The sequence below is a fragment of the Meleagris gallopavo genome, unplaced genomic scaffold (genome assembly GCF_905368555.1).
Source record: "Meleagris gallopavo unplaced genomic scaffold, MGAL_WU_HG_1.1 scaffold_8, whole genome shotgun sequence".
Taxonomy (NCBI): Eukaryota; Metazoa; Chordata; class Aves; order Galliformes; family Phasianidae; genus Meleagris; species Meleagris gallopavo.
Window position 1 is genome coordinate 143,658 of NW_028147022.1, and position 24,924 is coordinate 168,581.

At 61.0% G+C, this 24,924-nt stretch overlaps 1 protein-coding gene, 1 long non-coding RNA gene and 1 pseudogene across 2 annotated transcripts; 2 read left to right on the top strand and 1 right to left on the bottom strand.

Annotated features, from left to right (window-relative positions):
- The first annotated feature begins 1,652 nt into the window (after positions 1 to 1,652).
- LOC146541971 (uncharacterized) lies at positions 1,653 to 5,097 on the top strand. Its single transcript, XR_014880796.1, has 2 exons — positions 1,653 to 2,211; positions 3,713 to 5,097. It is a non-coding gene; the product is annotated as an uncharacterized LOC146541971 (long non-coding RNA).
- A 4,152-nt stretch (positions 5,098 to 9,249) lies between these two features.
- On the top strand, positions 9,250 to 13,005 carry LOC146541972 (uncharacterized; the record flags this gene model as incomplete). The annotated part of the gene is made up of 2 exons (XM_085215185.1): positions 9,250 to 12,391; positions 12,814 to 13,005. Coding segments are annotated over exons 1-2 (627 nt in total), but the record flags the coding sequence as incomplete, so codon positions are not given.
- Positions 13,006 to 13,284: 279 nt separating this feature from the next.
- On the bottom strand, positions 13,285 to 14,714 carry LOC146541973 (uncharacterized; annotated as a pseudogene).
- Positions 14,715 to 24,924: the final 10,210 nt, after the last annotated feature.

Genomic DNA, 24,924 nt, shown 5'->3' on the forward strand with positions numbered 1-24,924 from the left:
GTGGGGCTGTGTGTGTGGGGCTGTGTGTGTGGGGCTGAGTGTGTGGGGCTGAGTGTGTGGGGCTGTTATGGGGCCATTATGGGGCTGTTATGGGGCTGTAGTTGGGCTGTATGTGTGCTGCTGTTGTGGGGCTGTAGTGGGGCTGTTGTGGGGCCATTATGGGGCTGTTGTGGGGCTGTAGTGGGGCAGTTATGGGGCTGTTGTGGGGCCGTTGTGGGGCCATTATGGGGCCGTTATGGGGCCGTTGTGGGGCTGTTGTGGGGCTGTGTGTGTGGGACTGAGTGTGTGGGGCTGAATGTGTGGGGCTGGTGTGGGGCTGAGTGTGTGGGGCTGAGTGTGTGGGGATGGGTGTGTGGGGCTGAATGTGTGGGGCTGAGTGTGTGGGGCTGTATGTGTGGGGCTGGTGTGGGGCTGAGTGTGTGGGGCTGAGTGTGTGGGGCTGTTATGGGGCCATTATGGGGCTGTTATGGGGCTGTAATTGGGCTGTATGTGTGGGGCTGTTGTGGGGCTGTTGTGGGGCAGTTGTGGGGCCATTATGGGGCTGTTGTGGGGCTGTAGTGGGGCAGTTATGGGGCTGTTGTGGGGCTGTTGTGGGGCCATTATGGGGCCGTTATGGGGCCGTTGTGGGGCTGTTGTGGGGCTGTGTGTGTGGGGCTGAGTGTGTGGGGCTGTATGTGTGGGGCTGTGTGTGTGGGGCTGAGTGTGTGGGGCTGTGTGTGTGGGGCTGAGTGTGTGGGGCTGTTATGGGGCCGTTATGGGGCTGGGTGTGTGGGCATGAGTGTGTGGGGCTGATTGGGCTGTTGGGGGCTGTTATGGGGCCATTATGGGGCTGTTTTGGGGCTGTAGTGGGGCTGTATGTGTGGGGCCGTTGTGGGGCTGTTGTGGGGCCGTTGTGGGGCTGTTATGGGGCTGTTGTGGGGCGTGTGTGGGGCATGTAGTGGGCGTGTGTGGGGCTGTTGTGGGGCGATTTGGGGCTGTTGTGGGGCTGTATGGGGCCGTTATGGGGCTGTTGTGGGGCTGTTGTGGGGCTGTTATGGGGCCGTTGTGGGGCTGTTGTGGGGCCGTTGTGGGGCCATTATGGGGCCTTATGGGCTGTTGTGGGGCTGTATGGGCATTTGGGGTTGTGTGGGGCCTATGGGGCCGTTATGGGGCTGTTGTGGGGCTGTTGTGGGGCTGTGTGTGTGGGGCTGAGTGTGTGGGGGCTGAATGTGTGGGGCTGAGTGTGTGGGGCTGATTGTGTGGGGCTGTTATGGGGCCGTTATGGGGCTGTTATGGGGCTGTAGTTGGGCTGTATGTGTGGGGCCGTTGTGGGGCTGTTGTGGGGCCGTTGTGGGGCCATTATGGGGCTGTTGTGGGGCCGTTATGGGGCCATTATAGGGCCGTTGTGGGGCCGTTGTGGGGCTGTTGTGGGGCTGTTGTGGAGCCATTATAGGGCCGTTATGGGGCCGTTGTGGGGCTGTTGTGGGGCTGTTATGGGGCCGTTGTGGGGCTGTTGTGGGGCCGTTGTGGGGCCATTATGGGGCCATTATGGGGCTGTTGTGGGGCCGTTATGGGGCCATTATAGGGCCGTTGTGGGGCCATTATGGGGCCGTTATGGGGCTTGGGTGGTGTGGGCTGTTGTGGGGCTGTGTGTGTGGGGCTGATGTGGGGGCTGAATGTGTGGGGCTGAGTGTGTGGGGCTGATTGTGTGGGGCTGAGTGTGGGGCTGTTATGGGGCTGTAGTTGGGCTGTATGTGTGGGGCCGTTGTGGGGCTGTAGTGGGGCCGTTATGGGGCTGTTGTGGGGCCGTTATGGGGCCATTATAGGGCCGTTGTGGGGCCGTTGTGGGGCTGTTGTGGGGCCGTTGTGGAGCCATTATAGGGCCGTTATGGGGCCGTTTTGGGGCTGTTGTGGGGCTGTTATGGGGCCGTTATGGGGCCGTTGTGGGGCTGTTGTGGGGCCATTATAGGGCCGTTATGGGGCCGTTGTGGGGCCGCTATGGGGCTGTATCTGTGGGGCACACAGGAACACAAAGCACACAGTGGTGGATTGGGACCATCGGTCCGTGGACTCGTGGCCCCCCAGCGTCCCCCCAAAGCCCCCCCACGTTATCTGTCCCTCTGTCCGTCTGTCCGTCTGTCCCCCCCCCTCCCCCCCCCCCACCCCACCCCATCGCCGCTGCTGCCGTCGCTCCGTTGTTCTCCGAGCTGCGAGCGTTGACGCATCGCTGCGGTATTTGGGGGGGGGGAGGGGGAGGAGAAGGGGGGAGGAGAGGGAGGGGAATGGAGAGAGGGAAGGACGGGAGAGGGAGGGGGGAGATTGAGGGGGGGTGGGGAGAGGGGAGAAGTGGGGGAGGGAAGAGGGGGGGAGGGAGAGGGGAGAGGAGTGGAGGGGGAGGGGGGGAGGGGCAGAAAGAGGGAGAGGGGAGAGGGGGAAAGTCTGGAGGGGAGGGGAAGGAGGGGGGAGAGAGGGGGGAGGGGGAGAAGGGGAGAGGGGAGGAAAGGGGAGAGGGGTAGAAGAGGGCTGAGAGGTTGAGGAGGAAAGGGGGGAGGGAGGGAGAGAGGGGAGAATGGGCGGGAGAGAAGGGGGAGGGAGAGGGGAGGAGGAGTGGAGGGGGAGAGGGAGAGGGGCAGAAAGGGGGGAGGGGGAAAGTCTGGGAAGGGGAGGGGAAGGAGGGGGGAGAGAGGGGGAGGGGGGAGAGGGGAGAGGGGCAGGAAAGGGGAGGAAGAGGGGAGAGGGGTAGAAAAGGGCTGAGAGGTTGAGGGGGAAAGGGGGGGAGGGAGGAGAGAGGGGAGAATGGGGGGGGGAGAAGGGGGAGGGAGAGGGGAGAGGAGTGGAGGGGGAGAGGGGGAGGGGCAGAAAGAGGGGGGGAGGGGGAAGTCTGGAGGGGAGGGGAAGGAGGGGGAGAGGGGGAGGGGGAGAGGGGAGAGGGGAGGAAAGGGGAGGAAGAGGGGAGAGGGGAGGGGCAGAAAAGGGCTGAGAGGTTGAGGGGGAAAGGGGGGAGGGGGGGAGAGAGGGGAGAATGGGGGGGGAGAAGGGGGAGGGAGAGGGGAGAGGAGTGGAGGGGGAGAGGGGAGGGGCAGAAAGAGGGGGAGGGGGAAAGTCTGGAGGGGAGGGGAGGAAGAGGGGAGAGGGGTAGAAAAGGGCTGAGAGGTTGAGCGGGAAAGGGAGGAAGGAGGGAGAGAGGGGAGAATGGGGGGGAGAGAAGGGGGAGGGAGAGGGGAGAGGAGTGGAGGGGGAGAGGGAGAGGGGCAGAAAGAGGGAGAGGGGAGGGGGAAAGTCTGGAGGGGAGGGGAAGGAGGGGGGAGAGAGGGGGGAGGGGGAGAAGGGGAGAGGGGGAAGAGGGGAGAGGGACAGAAAAGGGCTGAGAGGTTGAGGGGGAAAGGGGGGGGGGGGGGAGAGAGGGGAGAATGGGGGGAGAGAAGGGGGAGGGAAGGGAGAGGGAGGGGGAGGGAGGAGGGGGGAGAAAGAGGGGGGGGGAGAGGAAGGGAGGGGAGGGGAGGAAGGAGGGGGGAGAGAGGGGGGAGGGGGAGAAGGGAGAGGGGAGGAAGGGGGAGAGGGGCAGAAAAGGGTGAGAAGTTGAGGGGGAAAAGGGGGGAGGGGGGGAGAGAGGGGAGAATGGGGGGGAGAGAAGGGGGAGGGAGAGGGGAGAGGAGTGGAGGGGGAGAGGGGGAGGGGAGAAAGGAGGGGGGCGGGGGGAGGGAGGGCAGTTCCATGGGGTGCTTTGCTGCAGGTTGGGAGCAGAACCAACGGTGCCGCCTGGAGCTGAGCGCCCCAAATGCGGCCAGCCGCCCTACAAGGACCTCACAGAGACCCCCACCCTCCGGCCCCATGCATGGCCCCATTGCTGACCCCATGCATGGCCCCATTGCTGACCCCATTGGTGACCCCATTGGTGATGGTGACCCCATTCATGGCCCTATTGGTGACCCCATTAGTGACCCCATGCATGGCCCCATTGGTGACCCCATTTCTGACCCCATTGGTGACCCCATTCATGGCCCTATTGGTGACCCCATTGCTGACCCCATTCATGGCCCCATTGCTGGCCCTATTGGTGACCCCATTGGTGACCCCATTGCTGGCCCTATTGGTGACCCCATTGCTGACCCCATTCATGGCCCCATTCACGGCCTCATTGCTGACCCCATTGCTGACCCCATTGCTGGCCCTATTGGTAGTCCTATTCGTGGCCCCATTGCTGACCCCATTCATGGCCCCATTCACGGCCTCATTGCTGACCCCATTGCTGACCCCATTGATGGCCCCATTGGTGCCTCATTCATGGCCCCATTGCTGACCCCATTGATGGCCCCATTGGTGCCTCATTCATGGCCCCATTGCTGACCCCATTGAGGGCCCCATTGGTGCCTCATTCATGGCCCATTGCTGACCCCATTGATGGCCCCATTGCTGACCCCATTGATGGCCCCATTGGTGCCTCATTCATGGCCCCATTGCTGACCCCATTGATGGCCCCATTGCTGACCCCATTGATGGCCCCATTGGTGCCTCATTCATGGCCCCATTGCTGACCCCATTGATGGCCCCATTGGTGCCTCATTCATGGCCCATTGCTGACCCCATTGCTGACCCCATTGGTGACCCCATTCATGGCCCTATTGGTGACCCCATTGCTGACCCCATTGCTGACCCCATTCATGGCCCTATTGGTGACCCCATTGGTGACCCCATTCATGGCCCCATTGCTGACCCCATTCATGGCCCTATTGGTGACCCCATTGGTGACCCCATTCATGGCCCCATTGCTGGCCCTATTGGTGACCCCATTGGTGACCCCATTCATGGCCCTATTGCTGACCCATTGGTGACCCCATTCATGGCCCCATTGCTGACCCCATTGGTGACCCATTGGTGATAGTGACCCCATTGCTGACCCCATTCATGGCCCTATTGGTGACCCCATTGCTGACCCCATTCATGGCCCCATTGCTGACCCCATTGCTGGCCCTATTGCTGACCCCATTGCTGACCCCATTCATGGCCCCATTGCTGACCCCATTGGTGACCCCATTCATGGCCCCATTGCTGACCCCATTGCTGACCCCATTCATGGCCCCATTGCTGGCCCTATTGGTGACCACATTGGTGACTCCATTCATGGCCCCATTGGTGACCCCACTGGTGACCCCATTGCTGACCCCTTTGCTGACCCCATTCATGGCCCCATTGCTGACCCCATTGCTGACTCCACTGCTGTCCCCATTGGTGACCCCATTGCTGACCCCATTGGTGACCCCATTCATGGCCCCATTGCTGGCCCCATTTCTGACCCCATTGGTGACCCCATTCATGGCCCCATTGCTGGCCCCATTTCTGACCCCATTGCTGACCCCATTCATGGCCCCATTGCTGGCCCCATTGGTGACCCATTGCTGACCCATTGGTGACCCCATTCATGGCCCCATTGCTGACTCCATGCATGGCCATTGGTGACCCATTCATGGCCCTATTGCTGACCCCATTGCTGACCCCATTGCTGGCCCCATTGCTGGCCCCATTGGTGACCTCACTGGTCGTCCCATTGCTGGCCCCATGTTTGGCTCCAACGCCGGCCCCATTGCTATTGTTGCAACCTAATTCTGACCCCTAACTCTGACCCCAACCCCTGACCCTGACCCCTGACCCTAACCTCGAACCCCAGCCCTCCCCAACTCTGCCCCCTAACCTCTAACCCCTAACCTCTGCCCCTAACCTCTAACCCTAACCTCTGCCCTCTAACCTCTAACCCCAGCCCTGCCCCCAACTCTGCCCCCTAACCTCTGACCCCTAACCTCTAACCCCTAACCTCTGCCCCTAACTCTGACCCTAACCTCTAACCCCTAACCTCTGCCCCCTAACCTCTGACCCCTAACCTCTAATCCTAACCTCTGCCCCCTAACTCTGACCCCTAACCCTAACCCCAACCCTGCCCCCAACTCTGCCCCCTAACCTCTAACCCCTAACTCTGACCCCTAATCCTGACCCTAACCTCTAACTCCAACCCTGCCCCCTAACTCCGACCCTAACCTCTAACCCCAACCCTGCCCCCTAACTCTGACCCCCAACCTCTAACCCCTAACCTCTGCCCCCTAACTCCAACCCCTAACCTCTGACCCCTAATCCCGACCCCTAACCTCTAACTCCAACCTGCCCCCTAACTCTGACCCCTAACCTCTAACCCCAACCCTGCCCCCTAACTCTGACCCCCAACCTCTAACCCCTAATCTCTGACCCCTAATCCTGACCCCTAACCTCTAACTCCAACCATGCCCCCTAACTCCGACCCCTAACCTCTAACCCCAACCCTGCCCCCTAACTCCGACCCCTAACCTCTAACCCCAACCCTGCCCCCTAACTCCGACCCCTAACCTCTAACCCCTAACCTCTGACCCCTAATCCTGACCCCTAACCTCTAACTCCAACCCTGCCCCCTAACTCTGACCCTAACTCTAACCCCAACCCTGCCCCTAACTCTGACCCCAACCTCTAACCCCTAATCTCTGACCCCTAATCCTGACCCCTAACCTCTAACTCCAACCATGCCCCCTAACTCCGACCCCTAACCTCTAACCCCAACCCTGCCCCCTAACTCCGACCCCTAACCTCTAACCCCAACCCTGCCCCCTAACTCCGACCCTAACCTCTAACCCCTAACCTCTGACCCCTAATCCTGACCCCTAACCTCTACCCCCTAACCCCTGACCCTAATCCTGTCCCTAGCTCCCAACCCTGACCCCAATCCCAACCCTTACCTCTAACTGTAACCCCTAACTGTGCCCCCCAACCCTGACCCCCAACCCATAACCCAGACCCCGGCCCCAAACCGTCCCCTTGCCCCTAACCCCAAATCCCAAACCCTCCTCCCCAGGCCCCAACCCCAACCCTGTCCCCCATCCCAACCTCCGCCCCAATTCTGCCCCAAAACCTCACCCCTCCGCCCCAAGAAGATCCCAATCCCATTCCCCAAAACCCCCCAAAGCCACCAAAAAACCCAAACCTCTCCCCCAAACCACCCCATAGCATCCCTGCCCCCCCCCCCCCAGCACAGCAGCTGCCCCCAGCCCCACAGCGGCTCTTTGTCCGCTCCTCCCCAGCTGTCGAGTTCCATCACAGCCCCCTCCCCCCTTCCACCCCCCCACCTTTTGGGATTTGGGGCCAAACTGGGGGGGTTTGGGGCTGTGGCGCCAACAGCGGGGACGGCCCCATATCCCAAAATCCTGCATTGGGAACGGGAATCCCGCCAGGAAGGAGGGGTGCCGGAACCTCCCCCCTCCTCTCCCCAACAAACCCACAGCCTGGAGTGGGGGATTGCTCACGGAGATTTGGGGCTGGGGGGGGAGAGGGTTGGAGGTCAGGGTTAGGGTTTGGGGTCAGGGTTAAGGGATGGGGGTCAGGAGTCAGGGTTAGGGGTCATGGTTAGGGGTCAGGGTTAAGGGTTGGGGGTCAGGAGTCAGGGTTAGGGGTCAGGGTTAGGGGTCAGGGTTAAGGATTGGGGGTCAGGAGTCAGGGTTAGGGGTCAGGGCTAAGGGTTGGGGGTCAGGAGTCAGGGTTAGGGGTCATGGTTAGGGGTCAGGGTTAAGGGTTGGGGGTCAGGAGTCAGGGTTAGGGGTCAGGGTTAGGGGTCAGGGTTAAGGATTGGGGGTCAGGAGTCAGGGTTAGGGGTCAGGGTTAGGGGTCAGGGTTAAGGGTTGGGAGTCAGGAGTCAAGGTTAGGGGTCAGGGTTAAGGGTTGGGGGGTCAGGAGTCAGGGTTAGGGGTCAGGGTTAAGGGTTGGGGTCAGGAGTCAGGGTTAGGGGTCAGGGTTAAGGGTTGGGGGTCAGGAGTCAGGGTTAGGGGTCAGGGTTAAGGGTTGGGGGTCAGAGTCAGGGTTAGGGGTCAGGTTAAGGATTGGGGGTCAGGAGTCAGGGTTAGGGGTCAGGGTTAGGGGTCAGGGTTAAGGGTTGGGGTCAGGAGTCAGGGTTAGGGGTCAGGGTTAAGGATTGGGGGTCAGGAGTCAGGGTTAGGGGTCAGGGTTAGGGGTCAGGGTTAAGGATTGGGGGTCAGGAGTCAGGGTTAGGGGTCAGGGTTAAGGGTTGGGGGTCAGGAGTCAGGGTTAGGGGTCAGGGTTAAGGGTTGGGGGTCAGGAGTCAGGGTTAGGGGTCAGGGTTAAGGGTTGGGGGTCAGGAGTCAGGATTAGGGGTCAGGGTTAAGGGTTGGGGGTCAGGAGTCAGGGTTAGGGGTCAGGGTTAGGGGTCAGGGTTAAGGGTTGGGGGTCAGGAGTCAGGGTTAGGGGTCAGGGTTAGGGGTCAGGGTTAAGGGTTAGGGGTCAGGAGTCAGGGTTAGGGGTCAGGGTTAAGGGTTGGGGGTCAGGAGTCAGGGTTAGGGGTCAGGGCTAAGGGTTGGGGGTCAGGAGTCAGGGTTAGGGGTCAGGGTTAAGGGTTGGGGGTCAGGAGTCAGGGTTAGGGGTCATGGTTAGGGGTCAGGGTTAAGGGTTGGGGGTCAGGAGTCAGGGTTAGGGGTCAGGGTTAAGGGTTGGGGGTCAGGAGTCAAGGTTAGGGGTCAGGGTTAAGGGTTGGGAGTCAGGAGTCAAGGTTAGGGGTCAGGGTTAAGGGTTGGGGGTCAGGAGTCAAGGTAAGGGGTCGGGGTTAGTGGTCAGGGTTAGGGGTCAGGGTTAAGGATTGGGGGTCAGGAGTCAGGGTTAGGGGTCAGGGTTAAGGATTGGGGGTCAGGAGTCAGGGTTAGGGGTCAGGGTTAGGGCTCAGGGTTAGGGCTCAGGGTTAGGGGTCAGGGTTAAGGATTGGGGGTCAGGAGTCAGGGTTAGGGGTCAGGGTTAGGGGTCAGGGTTAGGGGTCAGGGTTAAGGGTTGGGGGTCAGGAGTCAGGGTAAGGGGTCAGGGTTAAGGGTTGGGGGTCAGGAGTCAGGGTTAGGGGTCAGGGTTAGGGGTCAGGGTTAAGGGTTGGGGGTCGGGAGTCAGGGTTAGGGGTCAGGGTTAGGGGTCAGGGTTAGGGGTCAGGGTTAAGGGTTGGGGGTCGGGAGTCAGGGTAAGGGGTCGGGGTTAGGGGTCAGGGTTAAGGATTGGGGTCAGGAGTCAGGGTTAGGGGTCAGGGTTAAGGGTTGTGGGTCAGGAGTCAGGGTTAGGGGTCAGGGTTAGGGGTCAGGGTTGGGGGTCAGGGTTAGGGGTCAGGAGTCAGGGTTAGGGGTCAGGGTTAGGGGTCAGGGTTAGGGTTGGGGGTCAGGAGTCAGGGTAAGGGGTCGGGGTTAGGGTCAGGGTTAGGGGTCAGGGTTGGGGGTCAGGAGTCAGGGTTAGGGGTCAGGGTTGGGGGTCAGGAGTCAGGGTTAGGGGTCAGGGTTAGGGGTCAGGGTTAGGGGTCAGGGTTAGGGGTTGGGGGTCAGGAGTCAGGGTTAGGAGTCAGGGTTAGGGGTCAGGGTTAGGGGTCAGGGTTGGGGGTCAGGGTTAGGGATCACAGAATCACAGAACTGTAGGGGTTGGAAGGGTCTCTGTGGGTCCCTATGGGTCTCTGTGGGTCTCTATGGGTCTCTATGGGTCTCTATGGGTCCCTATGGATCTCTATGGGTCTCTATGGGTCCCTATGAGTCTCTATGGGTCTCTATGGGTCTCTATGGGTGTCAGTGGGTCTCTGTGTGTCTCCATGAGTCCCTATGAGTCTCTGTGGGTCTCTGTGGGTCTCCGTGGGTCTCTGTAGGTCTCTATGGGTCTCTATGGGTCCCTATGAGTCTCTGTGGGTCTCTGTGGGTCTCTGTGGGTCTCTATGGGTCCCTATGACTCTGTGTGGGTCTCTATGGGTCCCTATGACTCTCTGTGGGTCTCTGTGGGTCTCTATGGGTCCCTATGACTCTCTGTGGGTCTCTGTGGGTCTCTATGGGTCTCTATGGATCCCTATGACTCTCTGTGGGTCTCTGTGGGTCTCTGTAGGTCTCTATGGGTCCCTATGACTCTCTGTGGGTCTCTGTGGGTCCCTATGACTCTGTGTGGGTCTCTATGGGTCCCTATGACTCTGTGTGGGTCTCTGTGGGTCCCTATGAGTCTCTATGGGTCCCTATGACTCTCTGTGGGTCTCTGTGGGTCTCTATGGGTCCCTATGACTCTCTGTGGGTCTCTGTGGGTCTCTATGAGTCTCTATGGGTCCCTATGACTCTCTGTGGGTCTCTGTGGGTCTCTGTAGGTCTCTATGGGTCCCTATGACTCTCTGTGGGTCTCTATGGGTCTCTATGGGTCCCTATGACTCTCTGTGGGTCTCTGTGGGTCTCTATGAGTCTCTATGGGTCCCTATGACTCTCTGTGGGTCTCTGTGGGTCTCTGTAGGTCTCTATGGGTCCCTATGACTCTCTGTGGGTCTCTGTAGGTCTCTATGGGTCCCTATGACTCTCTGTGGGTCTCTGTGGGTCTCTGTAGGTCTCTATGGGTCCCTATGACTCTCTGTGGGTCTCTGTGGGTCTCTATGGGTCTCTATGGGTCCCTATGACTCTCTGTGGGTCTCTGTGGGTCTCTATGGATCCCTATGACTCTCTGTGGGTCTCTGTGGGTCTCTATGGGTCCCTATGACTCTCTGTGGGTCTCTGTGGGTCTCTATGGGTCTCTATGGGTCCCTATGACTCTCTGTGGGTCTGTGTGGGTCTCTATGGGTCTCTATGGGTCCCTATGACTCTCTGTGGGTCTCTGTGGGTCTCTGTGGGTCTCTATGGGTCCCTATGACTCTCTGTGGGTCTCTGTAGGTCTCTATGGGTCCCTATGACTCTCTGTGGGTCTCTGTGGGTCTCTATGGGTCTCTATGGGTCCCTATGACTCTCTGTGGGTCTCTGTGGGTCTCTATGGGTCTCTATGGGTCCCTATGACTCTCTGTGGGTCTCTGTGGGTCTCTGTGGGTCTCTATGGGTCTCTATGGGTCCCTATGACTCTCTGTGGGTCTCTGTGGGTCTCTGTGGGTCTCTGTAGGTCTCTATGGGTCCCTATGACTCTGTGTGGGTCTCTGTGGGTCTCTGTGGGTCTCTATGAGTCTCTATGGGTCCCTATGACTCTCTGTGGGTCTCTGTGGGTCTCTATGGGTCTCTATGGGTCCCTATGACTCTCTGTGGGTCTCTATGGGTCTCTATGGGTCCCTATGACTCTCTGTGGGTCTCTGTGGGTCTCTATGGGTCTCTATGGGTCCCTATGACTCTCTGTGGGTCTCTGTGGGTCTCTATGGGTCTCTATGGGTCCCTATGAGTCTCTGTGGGTCTCTGTGGGTCTCTATGGGTCTCTATGGGTCTCTATGGGTCTCTATGGGTCTCTGTGGGTCTCTATGGGTCCCTATGACTCTCTGTGGGTCTCTGTGGGTCTCTATGGGTCTCTATGGGTCTCTATGAGTCTCTGTGGGTCTCTGTGGGTCTCTGTAGGTCTCTATGGGTCCCTATGACTCTCTGTGGGTCTCTATGGGTCTCTATGGGTCCCTATGAGTCTCTGTGGGTCTCTGTGGGTCTCTATGGGTCTCTATGGGTCCCTATGACTCTCTGTGGGTCTCTATGGGTCTCTATGGGTCCCTATGACTCTCTGTGGGTCTCTATGGGTCTCTATGGGTCCCTATGACTCTCTGTGGGTCTCTATGGGTCTCTATGGGTCCCTATGACTCTCTGTGGGTCTCTATGGGTCTCTATGGGTCCCTATGAGTCTCTGTGGGTCTCTGTGGGTCTCTGTGGGTCTCTATGGGTCCCTATGACTCTCTGTGGGACTCTATGGGTCTCTATGGGTCCCTATGACTCTCTGTGGGACTCTATGGGTCCCTATGAGTTGTTCCACCACCTTGCCAGGGACGGCGCTGAGGCTGACAGCCTATAATTACCCGGATCTTCCTTCTTGCCCTTTCTGAACGCCGCAGTGACGCTGCCTCTCCTCCCGCCTTCAGGGACGTCCCCCGTCCTCCAAGACCTCTCAAAAGTGATGCAGAGCGGTTGGGCGGAGACCTCCGCCAGCTCCCCAGGCACAAACAATACGGGCGGCAATGCCTGCAGATGGCGGCTGCTGGATCACTTCAGCCGGCGCCTGGACCGGGATTTTGGCCTGCAGGCTGCAAGGCAGAGCTGTGCTCCCAGTGCCTCCCAGTGCCTCCCAGTGCCTCCCAGTGCCTCCCAGTACTGCCCAGTGCCTCCCAATGCCTCCCAGGGCCTCCCAGTACTGCCCAGTGCCTCCCAATGCCTCCCAGGGCCTCCCAGTACTGCCCAGTGCCTCCCAGTACTGCCCAGTGCCTCCCAATGCCTCCCAGGGCCTCCCAGTACTGCCCAGTGCCTCCCAGTGCCCCCCAGTGCCTCCCAGTACTGCCCAGTGCCTCCCAGTGCCCCCCAGTGCCTCCCAGTACTGCCCAGTGCCTCCAATGCCTCCCAGTGCCTCCCAGTTCCTCCTGGATGCCAGTGCCTCCAGTGCCCCCCAGTGCCTCCCAGTACTGCCCAGTGCCTCCCAGTGCCCCCAGTGCCTCCCAGTACTGCCCAGTGCCTCCCAATGCCTCCCAGTGCCTCCCAGTACTGCCCAGTGCCTCCCAATGCCTCCCAGGGCCTCCCAGTACTGCCCAGTGCCTCCAATGCCTCCCAGGGCCTCCCAGTACTGCCCAGTGCCTCCCAGTACTGCCCAGTGCCTCCCAATGCCTCCCAGGGCCTCCCAGTACTGCCCAGTGCCTCCCAGTGCCCCCAGTGCCTCCCAGTACTGCCCAGTGCCTCCCAGTGCCCCCAGTGCCTCCCAGTACTGCCTCAGTGCCTCCCAGTGCTTCCCAGTGCCTCCCAGTGCCCCCCAGTGCCCCTCAGTGCCTCCCAGTGCTTCCCAGTGCCTCCCAGTGCCTCCCAGTGCCTCCCAGTGCCTCCCAGTGCCCCCAGTGCCTCCCAGTGCTCCCAGTGCTTCCCAGTGCCTCCCAGTACTGCCCAGTGCCTCCCAGTGCCCCTCAGTGCCTCCAGTGCCTCCCAGTGCCTCCAGTGCCACCCAGTGCCTCCCAGTGCCTCCCAGTGCCTCCCAGTGCCTCCCCGTGCCTCCCAGTGCCTCCCAGGGCCTCCAGTCTCCAGTGCCCCAGTGCCTCCAGTGCCCCCAGTGCCTCCAGTGCCTCCCAGTGCCTCCAGTGCCATTCCCAGTGCCTCCCCAGTGCCTCCCAGTGCCTCCCAGTGCCTCCAGTGCCCAGTGCCTCCCAGTGCCTCCCATGCCCAGTGCCTCCCAGTGCCTCCAGTGCCTCCAGTGCCTCCAGTGCCTCCCAGTGCCTCCAGTGCCTCCCAGTGCCTCCCAGTGCTTCCCAGTGCTTCCCAGTGCCTCCCAGTGCCTCCCAGTGCCTCCCAGTGCCTTCAGTGCCCCAGTGCCTCCAGTGCCTCCCAGTGCCTCCCAGTGCCTTCAGTGCCTCCCAGTGCCTCCCAGTGCCTCCCAGTGCCCCCAGTGCCACCCAGTGCCTCCCAGTGCCTCCAGTGCCTCCCAGTGCTTCCAGTGCCTCCAGTGCCTCCCAGTGCTTCCCAGTGCTTCCCAGTGCCTCCCAGTGCCTCCCAGTGCCTCCCAGTGCCTCCAGTGCCTCCAGTGCCACCCAGTGCCTCCCAGTGCCTCCAGTGCCTCCCAGTGCCCCAGTGCCTCCCAGTGCCGCCCAGTGCCGCCCAGTGCCTCCAGTGCCTCCACTGCCTCCCAGTGCCGCCCAGTGCCTCCCAGTGCCTCCAGTGCCTCCCAGTGCCTCCCAGTGCCGCCCAGTGCCTCCAGTGCCTCCCAGTGCCTCCCAATGCCCTCCAGTGCCTCCCAGTGCCTCCAGTGCTGCCCAGTGCCTCCAGTGCCTCCCAGTGCCTCCCAGTGCCTCCAGTGCCACCCAGTGCTCCCAGTGCCCAGTGACTCCAGTGCCTCCAGTGCCTCCAGTGCCACCAGTGCCTCCCAGTGCCGCCCAGTGCTTCCCAGTGCCTCCAGTGCCATCCAGTGCCTCCCAGTGCCTCCCAGTGCCTCCAGTGCCTCCCAGTACCTCCCAGTGCCTCCCAGTGCCTCCCAGTACCTCCCAGTGCCTCCCAGTGCAGCCCAGTGCCGCCCAGTGCCTCCAGTGCCTCCCAGTGCCTCCAGTGTCTCCTAGAGCTGCCAGTGCCTCCCAGTGCCTCCCAGTGCCTCCAGTGCCTCCAGTGCCACCCAGTGCCCTCCAGTGCCTCCAGTGCATCCCAGTGCCTCCCAGTGCCTCCAGTGCCTCCAGTACTGCCCTCCAGTGCCTCCAGTGCCTCCAGTGCCACCCAGTGCCCAGTGCCTCCCAGTGTCCTCAGTGCCTCCCAGTACCTCCAGTGCCTCCCAGTGCCACCCAGTGCCTCCCAGTGCCTCCCAGTGCTTCCCAGTGTCCCTCAGTGCCTCCCAGTGCCTCCCAGTGCCGCCCAGTGTCCCTCAGTGCCTCCCAGTGCCTCCAGTGCCTCCCAGTGCCACCAGTGCCGCCCATTGCCTCCCAGTCCCCCCCAGTGCTTCCCAGTGCCTCCAGTGCCTCCCAGTGCCACCCAGTGCCCCCCAGTACCTCCAGTGCCTCCCAGTGCCTCCAGTGCCATCCAGTGCCTCCAGTGCCTCCAGTGCCTCCCAGTGCCTCCCAGCACCCCAGTGCCTCCAGTGCCCCCCAGTGACGCCCAGTGCCTCCCAGTGACGCCCAGTGCCACCCAATGACTCATGGGACATGGAGGTCCCCGATCGGACACTGGGACATCAGTGGGACATGGGGACACAATGGGACATGGAGAACCCTGATGGGACTGTGGGACATCAATGGGGTATGGAGGACCCCAATGGGACATAGAGAACCCTGATGGGACTGTGGGACATCAGTGGGGCATGGGGACCCCAATGGGACATAGAGGAACCTGATGGGACTGTGGGACATCAGTGGGACGTGGGGACCCCGACGGAATACGGATGACCCCGGTGGGATATGGAGGACCCCAGTGGGACTGTGGGACATCAATGGGACATGGGGACCCTGATAGAATACGGATGACCCCAGTGGGACATGGAGGACCCCAGTGGGACTGTGGGATATCAGAGGGACATGGAGGAGCCAATGGGACATGGAGAACCTTGATGGGACCCCGATGGGACATGGGGACCCAGTGGGACATGGAGGACCCCGGTGGGATATGCAGGACCCCGATGGGACTGTGGGACATCAATGGGGTATGGAGGACCCCAATGGGACATGGAGAATCCTGATGGGATTCTGGGACATCAGTGGGACATGGGGACCCCAATGGGACATGGAGAACCCTGATGGGATTCTGGGACATCAGTGGGACGTGGGGACCCCGACGGAATACGGACGACCCCTATGGGATATGGAGGACCCCAATGGGACTCTGGGACATCAATGGGGCATGGGGAACCCGATGGAATACGGACGACCCCTATGGGATATGGAGGACCCCAATGGGACTCTGGGACATCAATGGGGCATGGGGACCCCAATGGAATATGGACGACCCCGGTGGGATATGGAGGACCCTAATGGGACTCTGGGACATCAATGGGGCATGGGGACCCCGATGGAATACGGATGACCCCGGTGGGATATGGAGGACCCTAATGGGACTCTGGGACATCAATGGGGTATGGGGACCCCAATGGAATATGGACGACCCCGGTGGGATATGGAGGACCCCAAAGGGACATGGGGACACAATGGGACATAGAGGGCACCAATGGGATGTGGAGGACCCCAGTGGGACTGTGGGACATCAATGGGACGTGGGGACCCTGATAGAATACGGATGACCCCAGTGGGACATGGAGGACCCCAGTGGGACTGTGGGATATCAGAGGGACATGGAGGAGCCAATGGGACATGGAGAACCTTGATGGGACCCCAATGGGACATGGGGACTCAGTGGGACATGGAGGACCCCGGTGGGATATGCAGGACCCCGATGGGACTGTGGGACATCAATGGGGCATGGAGGACCCCAATGGGACATGGAGAACCCTGATGGGATTCTGGGACATCAGTGGGACATGGGGACCCCAATGGGACATGGAGAACCCTGATGGGACTGTGGGACATCAGTGGGACGTAGGGGACCCCAATGGAATACGGATGACCCCGGTGGGATATGGAGGACCCCAATGGGACTCTGGGACATCAATGGGGCATGGGGACCCCGATGGAATATGGACGACCCCGGTGGGATATGGAGGACCCCAATGGGACTCTGGGACATCAATGGGGCATGGGGACCCCGATGCCATACGGACGACCCCAGAGGGATATGGAGGACCCTAATGGGACATGGGGACCACAAAGGGACATGGGGACACAATGGGACATAGAGGGCACCAATGGGATGTGGAGGACCCCAGTGGGACTATGGGATATCAGAGGGACATGGAGAACCTTGATGGGACCCCAATGGGACATGGGGACCCAGTGGGACATGGAGGACCCCGGTGGGATATGCAGGACCCCGATGGGACTGTGGGACATCAATGGGGCATGGAGGACCCCAATGGGACATGGAGAACCCTGATGGGACTGTGGGACATCAGTGGGACATGGGGACCCCAATGGAATACGGATGACCCCGGTGGGATATGGAGGACCCTAATGGGACTCTGGGACATCAATGGGGCATGGGGACCCCAATGGAATACGGACGACCCCAGTGGGATATGGAGGACCCTAATGGGACTCTGGGACATCAATGGGGCATGGGGACCCCGATGGAATATGGACGACCCCGGTGGGATATGGAGGACCCTAATGGGACATGGGGACCCCAAAGGGACATGGGGACACAATGGGACACAGAGGGCACCAATGGGATGTGGAGGACCCCAGTGGGACTGTGGGACATCAATGGGACATGGGGACCCTGATAGAATACGGATGACCCCAGTGGGACATGGAGGACCCCAGTGGGACTGTGGGATATCAGTGGGACATGGAGGAGCCAATGGGACATGGAGAACCTTGATGGGACCCCGATGGGACATGGGGACTCAGTGGGACATGGAGGACCCCGGTGGGATATGCAGGACCCCGATGGGACTGTGGGACATCAATGGGGCATGGAGAACCCTGATGGGACATGGAGAACCCTGATGGGATTCTGGGACATCAGTGGGACGTGGGGACCCCAATGGAATACGGATGACCCCGGTGGGATATGGAGGACCCCAATGGGACTCTGGGACATCAATGGGGCATGGGGACCCCGATGGAATATGGACGACCCCAGTGGGATATGGAGGACCCCAATGGGACTCTGGGACATCAATGGGGCATGGGGACCCCGATGCAATACGGACGACCCCAGAGGGATATGGAGGACCCTAATGGGACATGGGGACCACAAAGGGACATGGGGACACAATGGGACATAGAGGGCACCAATGGGATGTGGAGGACCCCAGTGGGACTGTGGGACATCAATGGGACGTGGGGACCCTGATAGAATACGGATGACCCCAGTGGGACATGGAGGACCCCAGTGGGACTGTGGGATATCAGTGGGACATGGAGGAGCCAATGGGACATGGAGAACCTTGATGGGACCCCGATGGGACATGGGGACCCAGTGGGACATGGAGGACCCCGGTGGGATATGCAGGACCCCGATGGGACTGTGGGACATCAGTGGGACGTGGGGACCCCAATGGGACGTGGGGGACCTCGAGTGTGGAGAAGAGGAGGCCGAGGGCAGACCTGGTTGCCCTCCATAACTGCCTGGAGGAGCTTGCAGTGAGCTGGGGGTCGGCCTCTGCTTCGCGTGACAGCGATGGGAGCGGAGGGAACGGCTTCAAGCTGCGCCAGGGAGCTGCAGGCACTATCATGACATAAAGGGCGCTATGGTAGAACTATCGTGGCACAGGTAGCACTGTTGTGGCACAAAGGGCACTATTGTGACACTATTGTGGCACTACTGTAGCACTATTGCAGCACCATCATGACATAAAGGGCACCATTGTGGCACTATCGTGGCACTATCGTGGCACATGGGGCACTACTGTGGCACTATCGTGACAAAAAGGGCTCTATCGGGGCACAGTTGCGGCACAAATGACACTGTTGTGGCATGAAGGGCACTATTGTGGCGCTATCGTTGCACTATCACGACATAAGGGGCACTCATGCAGCACAGATGGCACTGTTGCTACACAAAGGGCTTTATAGTGGCACTGTCATGGCACGGTGCCCACTACTGTGGCACTATCGCGACACTGCTGCCTCCTTGCGTCCACACCTCCGCGTCCCTGCATCCACAGGGACCACGTGGGTCGTCCCGGGCCGAGGGGCACGGGAGGGGGCGGGGCCTGAGGTCCTGCGCCCAATGGGAAAGAGGCGTGCCGCGACGAAGGCGGGGCTATGCTAATTTGAGCCGCGGGGGCCGCTGGGAGCGCTCGCTAATCGCGTGCACTCACTATGGCTGAACGCGGGACTTGGAGGTGCCCGCAGAGGGGCGCTCGGCAGCCGGAAATGGGGGCGGGGCCGTGCTACCCCTCCTTCACCCGCACTCTATGGCTGCCGCTCCCTCTCGAACCTCTGGCCTGAAATTCTTAATATCACTTTTCTAATTAGCATTAGCGCTGCTATTCATATCATTTCCTCCTTTCCGTCACCCCCGCTGTTATTGCTGTCGTTATTTTTATCGACCTCGCGATTCTTATCTCCTTTATCGTGATAATTTACGCTGTGATCACCACATACACCACCATTATCCTCTTATTCGTTGGTAGTAATACATTTACATAATAGAAAATATTACATGTCATAATTAACAATGTTACTAATAACGGCGTGTGACCCCATACGGAGCCCCACAGCCCTGCCCCACTGATGTGTGACCCCATAGAGCCCCACAGCTCTGCCCCACTGATGTGTGACCCCATACGGAGCCCCACAGCTCTGCCCCATTAATTAGCAGCATCAGGCTGCAATTAACAAAGGGAAAACCTCATCAGCTTGTGAATGTGGAGAGCCCCGCAGTGGCAGAACGCGGATGGGGGCGGGGACGGGGGCGGGGATGGGGCCTTGAGGCCCCACGGCTGCAGTTCCGCGGCCATCAGTGCCCTGCTGGAACGGGACGGGACGGGAGTTAATTAACCGCAATGAGCAATTTGGCCTTCAGCCCGGATCCGCCCCTCGCACAGCGCTGCGCGCCAAGTCTAGTTTTAGAGAGGCGGTCGTAACGTCATCACACCAGCCAATGGGCGCCTTCCACGAGCGTCCCTCTGCTCTGCTATTGGTGGGACCTCACAACGCCCCGCCCTCCTGGCCCAAATGGCCGCTCCATCACCTCGGGCGGTAGCCGAGTGCAGTTACGAGTGGCGCAGTTGTGTGTGGGTGGGAGACGCGGACGAAGACGGACGACGGACGGACGGAGGTATGGCTGGGCAGGGGGAAAGGAGTGATAGAGGAGAAGAGAGGAGAGGAGAAGAGATGGGGATCCGCGGTTGGGGCGGCGCGGAGGAGCAGGGCAGGGGTGCGGGCTGGGGGCAGCTGTGCGCGCTGTGCGGGCGGCGTTACGGCCGGCTTTGGGATGTGCTGAGCGCGGGGCGGCGTGCGGCGGTTTGGGGCCCTTTGAGGGCTCAGCAGGGGGCTGCGCCCGCTTCGGTGCCGGTTATTTGCGGTCGTTTCGGTGCTTTTTGGGTACCGCAGCTTTGCGGTCGATCGGTCGGTGTCGTTGCGGGGCGGTTCGGCGGAACGAACGCGGTTCGTGCCGCGCGAACAGCAGGGAGGGAGGAGGGCAGCGCTGCAACGCCGAGCGCCGCCACGAGGGGCGCCGAACAGCGCTGCGCCGCCGGTGTCACGTGGTAACTCCTCCAGTCGGAACGGGAAGTGGCCGCGATCACGTGATTCCTTCCGCGTTCCCGTGGCAACGCGCGCCGTTTCCAAGATGGCGGCCCCCCGAGCATCTTGGCTCGCCCCGTGCGTTCCCCGCCCCGCCGTTCTCCCGCCCGGTTCCCGGCCCCAGCGCTCAGCCCGCGGCCGCCGGGCGCCCCGCACTGCAGCAGAACGGGGGGCGATGCGGGATCCGACGCGCGGTTGGCTTCGGGCGGGTGGTGCCTGAGCAAACCGATCCCGCGTGATGGGGGAGCGGGCGGTGGATGGGAAGGAATTTGAATTGAGATCAAATAGATGGAGAGAGAGAAACAGAAGCTTACAGACCAGGGAGGGATGGAACCGTTCTGCGCCGCGGGGCCCGGAAGGAGAGCAGAAAGAGCCTGAGCTGGGGGTGGGCAGCGCCGTGGGACCCTGCTGTGAGCCCTGACCTGTAAGGACCCTGGGAGCTCCCTCCCTTTGGGTGCAGTGGAGTCGTGCCCAGTTCCTGACACAGCTGGGCACAGCTGTATGGGGCTGCTGAATCACTGCGACCACAAGGATCAAAAGGGCTGCTTCCCTTCTGCCCCGCTTCCATCTGCAGCCTGGTGGGGCACAGAGAGACCAAGAGTGGCAGCAGGGACAGGGAGGGGATCGTCCTCCTCTGCTCTGCCCTCGTGAGGCCCCATCTGCAGCACTGCGTCCCGGTGTGGGGCCTCCAGTAGCAGAAGGACAGGGAGCTGTTGGAGAGTTGGAGGGAGTCCAGAGGAGCCACAAAGGTGAACAGGGGGCTGCAGCACCGCCCTGCAAAGCCAGGCTGAGGGAGCTGGGCTGTTCAGCATGGAGAAGAGAAGCTGCGGGGTGACCTCAGTGCAGCCTGCAGGACCTCAAGGGAGCCTGCAGACAGGAGGGGATCAGCTCTTGGAAAGGGGAGAGAACAGCAGGACGGGGGAATGGTTGGGAGGTGAGGGAGGGCAGATTTCAGCTGGCTGTCAGGGGGAAGTTGTTTGCTGTGAGAGTGGTGAGGTGCTGGAACAGCTGCCCAGAGAGGCTGTGGATCCCCGTCCATCCCTGGAGGTGTTCAAGGCCGGGTTGGATGGGGCCCTGGGCAGCCTGGGCTGCTGTGAGATGGGGAGGTTGGTGGCCCTGCGTGTGGTGGGGGGTTGGAGCTTCGTGATCCTTGGGGTCCCTTCAACCCTGGCCGTTCTGTCACTGTGTGAGAGCAGAGGGGCTCGGGCTCTGCTCCCCATTCAGCCCTTTCCTGCTGCGTTCCAGCAGAGGATCACAGATTCTGTTCTCTTACCCCGTTGGAATTGCTGAGTTTTGTCTCCTGGGCAGAACGGCCCTGCTTCGAGCTGTGGGAGGCACTTTGGGTGTTGTTCTCCTGTTGGCATGCAGGGGAAGTGTTGGACGGTGGAGCTGAGAGCTGCCAGCCCTGCTGTGGCGCTGGGGGGGAGAGAGGAGACACAGAATGGGGCTCTGGGTGTCAGAAAGGGTTAAAGGCCAAGCGGTGCCTTGTCTGCATCCGAAGCTGGACGGCCCACATGGACCAAACTGCACCCGATGAGCCCTAAATGGACCCAAATGGCCGCAGTCGGGCCAGAAACCGGGGCACAGTGCCTAAAATGCCCAGAAATGGCACCAAATCGACTCGAAAGAGGCAGAAACAGCCCCGGGGCCGCCATCTTGGAAACGGCGCGCGTTGCCACGGGAACGCGGAAGGAATCACGTGATCGCGGCCACTTCCCGTTCCGACTGGAGGAGTTACCACGTGACACCAGCGGCGCAGCGCTGTTCGGCGCCCCTCGTGGCGGCGCTCGGCGTTGCAGCGCTGCCCTCCTCCCTCCCTGCTGTTCGCGCGGTACGAACCGCGTTCGTTCCGCCGAACCGCCCCGCAACGACACCGACCGACCGCCCGCAAAGCTGCGGTACCCAAAAAGCACCGAAACGACCGCAAATAACCGGCACCGAAGCGGGCGCAGCCCCCTGCTGAGCCCTCAAAGGGCCCCAAACCGCCGCACGCCGCCCCGCGCTCAGCACATCCCAAAGCCGGCCGTAACGCCGCCCGCACAGCGCGCACAGCTGCCCCCAGCCCGCACCCCTGCCCTGCTCCTCCGCGCCGCCCCAACCGCGGATCCCCTTCTCCTCCCCTGCCCCCTTCCCCTGTCACCGCGTTCCCCCTGCCCAGCCGTACGTCTGTCCGTCCGTCCTTCTGTCCGTCTGCTCACGCGCACGGTCGTTCTGCTGTGTGATGGGCCCATTGTGTCCGCGTGTTTTGGCGTCGCATCCGCCTCTCTAAAAATGGACTCGGCACAATGGGTAACTCTGCACACATCCGTTCTGAAGGCCCAAATGGCTCATTGCAGTTAATTAACTCCCGCCTCGCTCCAACGGGGCACCGATGGCCACAGAACTGCAGGCGTGGGACCTCGCGGCCCCAGGGTATCGTTAACTGTACATCGGGCCCGAATGTCCCGTGTGGGGGCCCTAGGGGGGCTGGCAGCCCTCGTCACGCCATGAACTGGGCCCCACTCGGGTCTCCTGCTTCAGGCGGTTCAGGCACTGCGGCCCCAGGCACCCGAGGGCCCTTTTTTTTCTATTGGGAGTGATGAAATGCTGTGAATTCCACGCCGTCGTCGGTACTGCTCCTGTAACGCTTACCCTTGGCTTCTCAGGGTGCTTCTGGAATCTCTGATCCTCTCCACAGCTGGAGGAGGACGTGGTTGGGCTGGCGGTCGATGTTCGCAAATCGGACCCCGGCCCGAATAAAACATTTGTTTTCGGGAGACCCTCAGGGCCCCGACTGAGAGTTCCGCACAGCGGCCTCGTGGTTTTGAGTGCTGGGAGCAGCTCTGCTGCTTCCACCCCCCATATTGCGCCCCGTGCGCAGACGCTCCGTCTCCCCCAGCTCAGCTCCTGGCTGGGCAGCTGTTGAACCACGGCTTCCGAGGCCACCGGAGGGTTTGGGAGCGAAAGTCGGGTCCCGCGTAGGTGGGAAGGGGCTGCTGGAAGATGAAATCTCGCACACCCGCCGGGAACTCGGTCACATCTGGGCTATCAAACGAGTCCTCGGACGCGGCTCCTCTCGTGCCTCATGCCTTCACCAATGCAATTCCAAAGGCCCTCCAGGAGCAGCGCAGCCCTGCGTTTCGTGGCCTGGCCGATTCGTTTGGCCGGATGTATGGGGCTGCTGAATCGCGGCCTGAACCTCTGATTGAGCACCTGGGGCGAGCACTGAGTCAGCCATCAGCCACGGGAGCACAGGGGAAGGCGATTCGGCTGTGCTGCAGGAAGGGCTGGAGCCCGGCTGCGCCTCTCCCAGAGCCACTGAAGGGCTGAGTGCCCGTGGGGAAGGGGCTCTCTGGAGATCCGCTCCATCGGAGTTCATCTCGCGAGCCCAGGACAGGGCGAGTGACTTCCTCTCATCTTTCTCTCATTACTCCAACATCAATTATATTAACCAAGCTCCTAGATAAATAGATAGATAGATAGATAGATAGATAGATAGATACACCATCTGTATATCTATTGACTCCATACCATCTGTGTCTCGCCCCAGTGATCGGTCAGAGTTCAGGCCGTGATTCAGCAGCCCCATACGCCCTCCTCCCCTTCCCCACCACCCTAATTCTTAATAGCGCCCGCCCTCCCCATCTCCCCAGCTAAGATCTGTAATAAACCGGTCGGACCAACATCTGAGTCGCTGTTTCTCAATCTCACGCCGCTGCACAGATATTAAAAGAACCTCCTCTCCCTGCTGTCAGTTGGAGCGAGACGAGCAGAGGCACGGGTAGCTGTGAAAATAAGGCAGGGACCCCCGGCTGCCTTCTGCCGTAGCGGCGCCCTACGGCTCGGACGGATGGAGATGCGGAGCCGCGCAGCTGAGTGTGCAGCCCGGCTTTGGGAACGGCAGCAGCACGCGTTTCAGCCTCCGGCCCGAAGAGAAACAGCCCTGGAGGCATCACGCGCCCCAGGAGCTGCTCTCCAACCCACCTCGCTGCGGTTTCGCATCCTGCCCCGAAGGCGGTGCCCCAAACCTGCTTAGGCTGCACGGGATGCCTCAGAGGGCAGTTTGCCTCCTGCGGGGACTCAGAGCCCCTCAGCGGTGTTCTCCGGGAGGTAGAGGGGAGCGGTGGGACCGGGGAATGGCTCCACGCGTGTCTGATGGGGGGACGGGGGTCCTTACGGAGACAGGAACGGAGCGGGGCAGCAGCGCCGAGGAAACTCAGCCGTGGCCCCGAAGCACACGATGCCCTCGGCACACAGCACCGCTCTGTGCTCCGATGCGGCAACGCCCGGGAGCAATGGGGGAAAGTTAACTGGGGAGGGGAACTGCTTATCCGGGACGATATTTTGTTCAGAATTATTCTCAACAGAACTCCAGAGCTGTGGGGCTGGAAGGGACCTCTGGAGTCCTCCGGTCCAACCCCAGGCATCACTGAGCGTCCCCAGCCCCTGCCATCAGACGCCCATCAGCACCTCTCAGATCCCCCCTCGGGTTCCCTTTCCCAGGCGCACAGCCCCAGTATTCCCAGCCTGTCCCCAGCAGGAGGGGCTCCAGGCCCAACCCACCGCTCGGAGACCCCAAATGCCAAGGATCGACCACTGGTGGGATTGCTGTGCATCTGGCTGCTAACGAACGCCAATCAGCTCCTGAGCAAGAGAGCATTTTGGTCATGTGGATGGGAAGTGAGCACAGCCCACCCGACTGCAGGCAGCTCCAGCATCCACAGCCCTTACAGCAGGATCGGGGCAGCCGCATCTCCACCTTATTTAGAAGGAGAGGGAAGTGGAGACAGGACGGAGGGGAAACGGCCTCAGGCTGTGCCTGAGGTTTGGGGTGGATCTCAGGAAACACTTCTGTACAGAAAGGGCTTTAAGCGCTGCGATGGGCTGCCAGGGAGGTGGTTGAGTCACCAGCACAGGATGTGTTTAAAAAGCATTTGGATGTGGTGCTCCAGGACATGATTTAGCAGAGTTAGAATTAGAGTTTAGTTAGAGTTGGGGTAGGATGGTGGGGTTGTGGTTGGACTCGATGATCTTTAAGGTCTTTTTCAACCTGAGCAATTCTATGACTGACTGGCATGTCCTCTCTGCACCGGCTGTCCAAAGCTCCATCCCCGAAGCTGCCAGGACCATGCAGCCCATCCTGCTCTTTGCTGTGCTCTTATCCCCTGCACGGTGATGCTGCTGCAGCT